Source organism: Vollenhovia emeryi, unplaced genomic scaffold (assembly GCF_000949405.1).
Source record: "Vollenhovia emeryi isolate VEMERY1.0 unplaced genomic scaffold, V.emery_V1.0 DF939147.1, whole genome shotgun sequence".
Lineage (NCBI taxonomy): Eukaryota > Metazoa > Arthropoda > Insecta > Hymenoptera > Formicidae > Vollenhovia > Vollenhovia emeryi.
Genome location: NW_011967219.1, coordinates 134,054 through 144,109, shown reverse-complemented (window position 1 = coordinate 144,109; position 10,056 = coordinate 134,054). Strand labels below are relative to the sequence as shown.

General features: G+C 43.6%; 1 protein-coding gene across 2 annotated transcripts in view; it reads right to left on the bottom strand.

Annotated features, from left to right (window-relative positions):
• LOC105565999 (allatostatin-A receptor-like) overlaps window positions 1-7,997 on the bottom strand; it is a 14,083-nt gene extending 6,086 nt beyond the window's left edge. Inside the window, exons 1-4 of one of the 2 annotated variants that reach the window (XM_012019655.1) lie at window positions 6,040-7,997; window positions 3,592-3,721; window positions 3,231-3,509; window positions 2,885-3,133 (exon numbers count right to left, since the gene is read on the bottom strand). In XM_012019655.1, the coding sequence (XP_011875045.1) occupies window positions 2,885-3,133; window positions 3,231-3,509; window positions 3,592-3,721; window positions 6,040-6,464 (1,083 nt within the window). In that variant the 5' untranslated portion in view covers window positions 6,465-7,997. The remainder of the gene's footprint in view (window positions 1-2,884; window positions 3,134-3,230; window positions 3,510-3,591; window positions 3,722-6,039) is intronic. The other variant, XM_012019656.1, reaches the window with a different exon arrangement.
• Window positions 7,998-10,056: the final 2,059 nt, after the last annotated feature.

Below are 10,056 nucleotides of genomic sequence, written 5' to 3'. Positions count from 1 at the left end.
CCATGCAAAATGGTGTATTATTCTCCTACCACCAGAAAAACTTTTTCGGCGCGGTGTCATATGTCGCGCGTTCGCTCGCTGCGCGCCGTTTGCCCGCTCACCGCTCCCCGCTCGCCGTCGTCTCTCATCGATCGATGCGTGACTCCACCTCTTGCTATCGGATCTTGAGAGATGTCAACAGATACACCATTTTGCATGTTGCCGAGTCCGGCCTTCCGCTCCTTCGTGCACTTATTGGCTCAGACGTTTTTCTTAATTACGCAATAATAATTACGGATTTTGTAAAATGGTATATAACTTTTCTTCTCAGATTGATCCAATGTACTATAATCTTTGGAGTGGTCCGAATCGAATCCGACACCCTGTATAACTGTTACTTTGTGTTTGCTGGACTCTCTGCCGGCCCCTTTGATCCTTGCGGTCCCGATCACGTGGTATTCCGCCATTTCTTTGGTCAGCAATCCAGCGATGTGTGTGTATACGTAGGGCCAGTTTCACAAACACCGGTTAACTGTTAACTAGAGTTCAGTCGACTTGTTTAATATATCTTTGTCCGTCTTATTATTTAAGAAGACACAGAGATAATCAATTAACCGTCGGTTAGCAGTTAACTGATGTTTGTGAAACGGGCCCGTGCTCGTCAAAGCAACACTACCGCACGTATTTACAACTTTTCTCTCATTGCTCTGCCCAGAAGGGAGCGACGCAAAATGAAACGAATGACGGAGTAGACCTACCAGTTATACTATGGTTACACTATGGCCAGGGTTGGAAAGTAATTAGTTACTTGTAACGAAGTTACAGTTACAGTTGCTTTTTTTGGGTAACTCTAACTTAACTTTCTCCCCATCTGTAACTGTAACTCAGTTACATTTTTTCGATAACTGGTAACTAATTTAATTAGTTACATTAATAGCTACTTTATATTTTTTTAAACCACCACAGATCGCATTAGGCCTTGCATTTGCGCATAAACGCCTTTATCGACACTGCAATTCAACTGCAGATTTGATATTTTTATTTTTATTGCACGAAAGTAACTGCAAAGTAACGATTCGTTACTTTTTTAGTAACTGTAACTGTAACGCGTTTGATACGCATATCAAATAGTGTATTTCAACCCATCAGCCAATGACTAAACCCATTTACCATGTTATTTACTATTTGAAACGCGTATCAAACAATCGGTGTAAACTAGACCTATGACTTCGATTTTAATGTAACTCCAGATAAAATAAGGAACAAGAAGAACTCGGAGATATCGCAGACGTTCGGTATCGTTAAACGATCAGTCATTCCGAAGGTACGCGAGTTGTAAACCGCGAAATGACGCAGGAATGACACAATGCTGTCGTGTTGCACAAGCGTGTTCCAAGCAGGAGGTCAATTCTATATCTCTTACACTACACGGAGAGAATTTTCTCTTAAATTTTAACCCGAACAGCATGGCATTCTGAAGAACTTCATAGGAGTTTTCTTAAATTTTACCATACATTTTATTAGTAAAATGTATAATAAACTTTCCAAAGCTCTCATAAAGTTCATCAAAATGCCGTGTTGTCCTACGATATCACAGTAATTCTTTTGAAACACTCTCTTATTGAATCTCTTATAAATCGGTTCGCCAATCGCGAGAAGGCAAGGAGAAAATACTTTTAAGTTATCCGGAATTGTCCCTCGTTTGTACCAATAAGAGTCGCGTAAGACGAGGAGCGCGGAAAAATTATTTTACATCTATATACTTTCACGTAGCGACTCGCGGTGCCCTGCAGTTAATCTCACGCTTTTCAGCAACGCATTTATATGAGAAATTTTAGTGATTATTATGCCCGACCAGACACTCTTGCTGCCATTCACTCGAATGCGCGAAGGCATTCGCGCGACCCCGAGGAACAGGCTTTAAATGAAAATTTTCCGTCCCACTCTGCACCCGCTCCCAGCGTTTTTACTTAACATTAATGGCAATGCCTTGCGGTACAAGATTGCGTTCGCCGCTATATCCGCCCGCTCGCTCCGCCTCCCCCGTTTCATCCCCTTTACCGATGTCCGCTTGTAGATGGGACAGACGAAAATGGCAGTGAGGGTAAACTGGCTGTGAAAACGTCACCGTGTTAATGGCAGTACACCACGCTGAGTCCAGGGACACGGGGGTGGCTGAGGGGAGGAAGGTTGGAGAAGAGCGAACGGGGGAAAAAGAGGAAAATTTTGTTACGTGTTCGCGTAGCCGTGCCGGGCCGAGCCGAACCCGGTAGTCGGTAAGTAAATCGAGTAACGTCGTTAAGTGCCGGCACGATTCCGCTCGGCATCCTCCGAAGAAATTTATATCGCTTCGGGAGAGGGAGGCGGAACGGAGAAAACGACGACGTCGTGAGATATATCGCACCTAAAGATCTCTCATCCTGAGATCTTAATTCCCGCCATCGGGCGCTACCGATTAATCCTCGAGATCTAATATGACTTTTCCGATTGGTAATGTCGGCCCGATGCGAACTGCGCCGCCCTGATTCTTCCCTTTCCGCGGCCATTACTCGCTTAAAAGCGCCGTCGGATTTTTATATTACTTTCCAACTCTCCGAAGGCGGAGAGTGAAAATGAGGTGACGTCCAAAGGCAAGAACTATTTTCCAAATAAGGAAATTACTTGTTAAGATATAAGTGCAAGAGACGTGTTTTTATTCTTAGACATTCTTTGTGGCAGGCCGACATTATGTTTCGAGGGGCAAAACTGGAGCTAAAAGTAACGAGGTCCACGTTGCGCGAGGGGAAAATCGCGATATACGCGACAGCCGCAGCTGATGACGTGAGAGCATCCCGAAAAGATCGATGCACGTATTCCCCGTAAACTCGCAGTATCGACAAGTAAAGGAAATAGGGCTATTGCTCACCTAAAGAATGTCGCCAGTGCTGGCAGCTCTAGTAGTCCGCGTCGCAGGTCCCAGCCGATTGTTCGTCTCCGTTCGCGGCCTGCAATAAATGATCTTTCGGAAGGCTTTGCGGAAGTTATCGCTCAGGAAGGCGTAGAGGAAAGGGTTGATGCAGCTGTTGGTGTAGGCGAGGATATGACTGACTATCTGCACCATTACCGTCGCCGTGGTGAGGGGGTACACCTGCAGGGACTTGGTCACCAGTATCACCTGCAACGTGACGACCCGGAACGACATCGTGGATGACGGAGTATCCAAAAGAGCGAAAAGAAATATCGTCCCCTCGAGAGACGAGGTCCCCTGTTACCTGTATAGGGCACCAGCAGGCGGCGAAGACGCCGACGACGACGAAGACGAGCCTGGTGACCCTTCTCCTCCCGCGCCGGCTCTCGGCGCTGACGCGCGCGCCGCGCCACAGCTTGATCAGCATGGCCATGTAAAAAATGCATATCAGCACCAGGGGCAACACGTAGCTCGTGAGGAAGAAGGACACCTGGAAGGAGGTCCAGTCGTACTGCTCGAGGATCCGGCAGGCGGTCTGATTTTCCGACGGGCCGTTGTCTGCCTCCTGAAACACGTAGCGAACCTACGGATGCGCGATGCACCGGAGAACGACGGCAGGCTTCGCGGAGCGGGGAGCGTCGCGGCGCCGCTCGCGGCTTGCTTACCTCGCCGTGGATCACGAACGCGGGCGCGGACAACGCCAGGATCACCACCCACGCGACGCAGATCGCCTGTATCGCGTGATTCTCCGTCCTCCATGACATCGATGCGATCGGGTGGACCACCGCTAGATACCTGCGAGCAATTCCCTACCTTGACGCGATTCTACTTTCGATCGAGGCATCGTGTCAGATCGGACCGCTAGTTAAACGCCCGTTTTAGCAAATCTTTCCGGGAGACGACTACTTAAAAGGGCGCACAAAATGTTTAATGTCTTCCGTCGCCCGTGCCTCTTTTTTTTTAATATAGCGTAAAGTTTCGGGCCGAATCAGTTCACAAGTTAGCTTAAAAGCGGCGCTTAGTCTCCGAGGCTCAATTTACAAATTATATCGAAGTTAATCCTTGCCTAGAGCGTCAGCACTTAAAAATCAACTTGAGATAATCCCTGCCTTTTTCCCTCATATTCGCTTTGAGGGGAAAAAAGTTAAGGAACGAGGGATGAAAGGCGCCTTTTGCGACGTAGTTTAGTGTTCTGACTGAAAGTAGGATGCAGAAAATCGATTAAGGAAGATCGATTAACTGCTTGCACGTGAATTTTTAACTCGACGCCGACGGACAAGATATTAAGGATGGGACAGGCTTGTGGGAAAAGGCTGTGGGGTTAATGCTGGAATTCCGTAACGTTTTATAATAGAGTGCCCCCTTTTTTTTATTCCGCCCTCGTTTAAATGATATACCGTCGATATCGAGGTAATCCCGAATCCGGCGTCATTATTCAACGCGCATTATACATTATTCATGAAAACAACGGCGTGAGATTAACAACGTAGTAGTTTGATCTCGCGATACAAGATAATGTGTTATCACAAATAATATTAGTAATTCATGTAATGGCATCTCGCGGAGCTGCATCTCCACGGCCGGAGATTGAATAATGAAAATTGAAGTCGCTAATTTAATCGAGTTCGTACGGGAAGCGTACGTGCCGAGTGCGGGCGCTCGCCAGATGAAATATTGCCGGCAGATATTGGAACGAGGCGACGAATGTCTACAATGGTCTACGTCGCTGAAATTGGCACGTTCAAATTGCCTGAGATGAATGTATCAAACGGCATATATCCCGTGTAGTCCCGCAAACCGTACGCACCGCGATTCAAAGCGCAACAATGAATCAAATGTCAAACGAAAAGCCCGGGGCGTTTTACAAAGCTGCAGGAAAGGTCCGTGTTGAAAGGCAGCCCGGACAAAGATAGCGGGAAAGCTTCCGTTGATAAAGGACAAGGAAACTATTGCATGCGGGATACGATATTTCCTTTCCGCTCGTTATTATATAGCGCCGTAAGTGAAAAATTTACATTAAGTGCCTCGTCTTTCGGTAAAAATTAAAAAAATGTTCTTTGAATAATTTTTCAACCCGTTAATCTCTCATCAATTGTTACCCGTTAGAAAATCTCACTTTGACATAATTTTAATAAAAACGAATTACCTAGTGAAAACTAATAGCCAATTCATTTTACATTAAGAAAGAAAGAGATTTTAAAATTTAATCAAATTTCTGTTAAGAGAAGCGCAGGCGAAACAAAATGCTCGCGTACGCTCGAATAGATTATTATCTCGCATGGTTCTGCTACGTAATCTTTATCGACAAGTACATTTGTAATCTAATTTCTATTTTCCGCAGACCTCTCACGTTTATATCAAAATCAAGTTTAATCAGCTAACTGAATAAAGCGGGGCGAATGCTCGCACTTGTTGAATGATATACGTCGAAGGGAAAGAAAGGACAATTTTTAAAGCCGCGTACTAAAGCATTTGCGTCTAAAAAAGTTGGAACAAACGCTACGAAAATGTGCGACTAACAAGCTATTCTCTGTTGATTTTACTATTTTTATATCCAAAAAGGTAATCTGCCGCTTGCGAGATTCTTCGGAGAGCATTTACGTTTCTGTAAAAGCATTTTCCCGTTTCGCGTGCTTGAAATATACAAAGGCGCTGACATATTACGAATTGTGCGTTACGACTCTATTCGCTTTTGCATGATTGCAGTATTGATTCCGCCGTGACAGTGGCAACAAGCAATATTTACGTACAAATTCGTCTAACGGAGAAAAAAAAAGAAGTGGAAATGCAGAAAGTACTTTTGCGCCCCGTGTGTTTCTACTTTATAAAAGTGAACAAATGCTTCCGCATTTAACTTCCGCCAAGGGCGCAGCGTCTCGCTTTATTCGCATGGCCCGTGTATATCATTTCCGTTTTGTACTTGTTGATAGCCATTGTCTGTGCGCGCCGATACATCTAGCGGCCTTATCTCAACTTTTACGCGCGATTTACTCCTCTGTTACGAACTATATTACGGTGTAGTCTAATTCCAAGAGAGAGAGAGAGAGAGAGAGAGAGTTCGCGCAGCGCTGGCGGAGCTCGGATATCGCGAGCAACGATCTTGACGTACCAACCTGTCGAGACTCATGAGGACCAGGGTGTAAACGCTCGCGTAAGCGGTGACAATGATCAGATACTGTACGATCTTGCACCAGACGTTGCCGAACGGCCAGTACGGCAGCACGAAGTCGGTGGCCGTGAACGGTACACAAAATATAACGAACAGCAGATCAGCCACGGCGAGGTTGATGATGAGGATGTTCGTGGTCGACCTCATTCCAGGATTCGCCGCCACCACCACGACCACCAGCGAATTCCCGGCGAAGCCGAGAATGCCGATTATACCGAAGAACAATGGCACCACCACCACCACGATGCTGTGCACCAGTTCGTAGTCGAATCCGTGGTAACGGCTGCAGGCCTCGACATCGCCCGCGAGGGTAAATTGCGTGCTGCAGTTGAGAAGCGCGTCGCTCGCGTTCGCGACTTCCGGCTTCATATTCGAATCCGCCCACCGTGATCGACCTGCGACCTGCGATCGAATCGACGCGCGCGATCTCTTCGTAACCGCGTTACGGTAAACTCGTTAGGCCGGCTTAACCGAGTTGAGGATGAAATAGGAACTCTGCGTAATATTACAGCGATAATAAAGTCGACGTGGATCGCCTTAGTAGAATCCTAATCTCGTCACAGGGATCCCGCGGCCTCTGTCTGCGCCGAGGATGCCGAGAATATCCTCTTTTCCCCGCGAAGCTCATTTTCGTTACCGAACAGCATCGAGCGCTCGCGATTCGCGATCCGCCGATACATAGCTCATTTCTTTCACGGCATTGCCCTTCGATTGGAATTTTCCTTCGAATTTTGAAGAGTCACGAGAATCGCGAGATCCCGGAATCACAAGTCTCGGCTGCACTCGTTGCACGAGAGAATGTTAACGTATTTTAGTTATTAACATATTATAATTTACTTCTTAACTCGGTTTTCCGCTCAAATTATTGAAAATTTAAGTGGAATATCGGATCCGCGATAATAACCATGATAATAACTTCATTTATCCATTTGGTTGCGCATGAGAACGTAAGCAGCCCGATGCTCGCTGACTTTTTAACGAGCGCCAAACTAAATTGGAAAACACCGCACTAAGATTTTTGATCGAACAGCGAATCAACGGGGTGCAATAACCGATTTCTAAATATATAACTTAGATTGTAAACCTTTTAACACTTGTTTACGACAGAAACTTGGCGAAACTCAGGTTCCCGCGAATCACGTTGCTCACTTCGTTTCTGCAAGTGCAGTGGTCGGCTTCTTTTAATAAATCGTACGCTCGAATAAAATGATCGCATACTTTGCCTTGAAATAGATCGTCGTTTATTTCATTAAAAATAAACGTTTCGCAATCGATATTGCAAGTCGATTTAAAATAGTCTCTAATTGTGTTGCGCTTTCAATTCCATATGCTGGCGCACATTCAAGGAGCGTCACGATTTTACATCAAACGCCCCAGATTCTATAAATCACCATTGCACCGCACTGAATATTTCCGAGTATTAAAGTAACAGGAAATTACGACAATCGAGTCTTTAAATTGCGGGTAACGTGACGCTTTCATATGTTCGCCGCTTACCGCCAAGTGAGAAGTTGGACTGAAGAACCGAAGCCCGCACTTACATCTCGCACACTCTCTCCGATCGAACAAGCCGTTTTCTGAAGCGATTTTGTCATTTTTAACAATAACACGCAACTTTCTCGAGAGCACGTGCTCGTTTCCTATCGTCGACCGCCGAAACGACGCGGCGAAAACGCGGCAAAACAAAATCGAAAACTCGGCTCGCCAATTCGCAGCTTCGGCACTTCGGCAAACCTCTTCAGTCGAAGAAATAGCCTCACCATTGAAAATTACACTTTCGGCGGTGTTTGTCGATGAAATCGTTGGTAGCGTATTGGCCGAGTCGCGGCAAGTGTCCGCGTACCATCGCCCAGTAGCTAGCGATAAACCACTGCTAGCTCCGGGGGTGGTTTTGTACTGAGGATCCCCGATGGTCGACAGTGCGGCGCGGCCAGGAATGGATGGGGCTAGATACGCGTGAACGACGGGGGAAATTCGCGGCGCCATCTGCTATACGCATGTCGATGTCCCGAAATAGGGATGCTTACACACAAAAAGAATCTACATAATTGCATAATGCGAGATGAAAAATAAGATACTTTAGGTACAAGTGATTTGACCTCTCGGGTAATCAGAGCGAACCGAGGACGATCATATTGGGAATCAACTAACGCGCGCGCGGTTCTGAATGCAAACGAGTGTCCCTATCCTTTTATTTCACACGCTAATTTATGCCTATTGTTCCCACTGCTTGCTTAATTATTTTTTTCCGATCATCTTCATCGATCAATTGTTCTTTCTTTCGTCATATGTCAGACGTTGGCGTATATATTGTTAAAATTGCGCGGTTTTGTGCGCACTCTTTTTTTTTAAGTTCATTAAGATATTATTTTAGCACCACGGTGATTAAATGAAGATAGAATAATTTTTCAATTATGGTAGAATCAACAAGTAACACACATACGCACATTACAAGTTGAGTTTAAATGTTAAAAATTTTTTAGTTGAATTCTCGCTAGTTTTCTTTTTTAAAGGAACGTGTTAATTTGTATGCGATTCCGCCGTTGGAACGATTTGGCGAAACGGCTTTTATCGCTCAATTTGTTCCTAATTTGTTGTTGGTAATACGCTTTAGTCGGTCAGACGAGGGAGAAGTAAAACAAACGATTATTTGACGTATAACAGATATGGGCCAGAACCGACGTACGGAATATATCCGCTAGGTGAGAGTTAAATATAAGCATCCGTTTCGTTAATGTCAAAGCGTTCAAGAACCAAATTCCGGATTTCTATGACACACACCTTTTCGCAAATTTATTTGGCAATCAAGACGTATACTAATAATGTTACTCTAATAATTAAAATTACTATTCTTAAAGTGTATATAATACATTAAAACTTACTTGATTACACTATAATTTATTCTCTGAAGAATTTTCAAATAATCTTCTTCTTACCGCACAAACTCGAAGCTGTAATCTAGTTAGTTATTTCAGTAAATAAAGAGCAATAAAGAGCCGAGGCAAATTCGATTTATTCCTTACTTAAACCTCAATGAAATTTTTCTTAATTTCGTTATTGTTTTTGTAAATTTTATTTTTACTAATGCACAATCATTTTTTATATATTTTATTAATTTGACGATCGAAGCTTTAAACTTTTAATGTCACTTAGAAGTAAACAATCTAAACAGACTACTATCACTTAAATTAATATTTATGCATGTATATTTTTATATTTATGTATATTCTTATGTTTTTATATTTTTTTACACACGTATAAGATATGTTCCTCCAAAAGGCAACAAATTTAGTACAGGAAATACACATCTACAAACAGTAAATGCAAACACTGATACTCGCATATGCATCTACTTACAAAAAAAGGTAACGTTCATAACTGCAATTCGCAAAAGCAAATATCGCAAGCTCCAGCGCTCCTAGCAACATATCCTTAGTAACTAAAAATAAAAACGCCCTCGTCGTTCTCTACGCATGCCACATCGCACATTTCTAACACGTTTACAGTTGAATTGGTCAAAAACACCCGTCATGGATTTATATTTTTGTATTCCTGTAAAACACAATCTCTCCTCCCTTCACCCTTCGTTCTTTCTCCTCTCTTCTCCCTATTTAAAAAATTATATCAATACATCTCGGATGTATTTATACTTAGTATAGTGTATCCACTACACTTTTTACAAAACCAACGGTTTCACGGCTATTGATTGCATGCATGTATCGTATCGTATCAATTGTTTCGGATACAGATATACATATGTACATACAGGTACATTCGATGGCAATAATATTTTCCGAAGCAATAATTCATATCCAATAGTTATCACTGTAATAGTTAAAAAGTATATTTATCATTTTTCATAATAAATTGTACGATTTAATAATATGATGCTCGCAAACAATAAAAAGATTCGATAAGCTTTGAGTATAGTAAATTCAAGCATGTGTTCTATTAACACTAG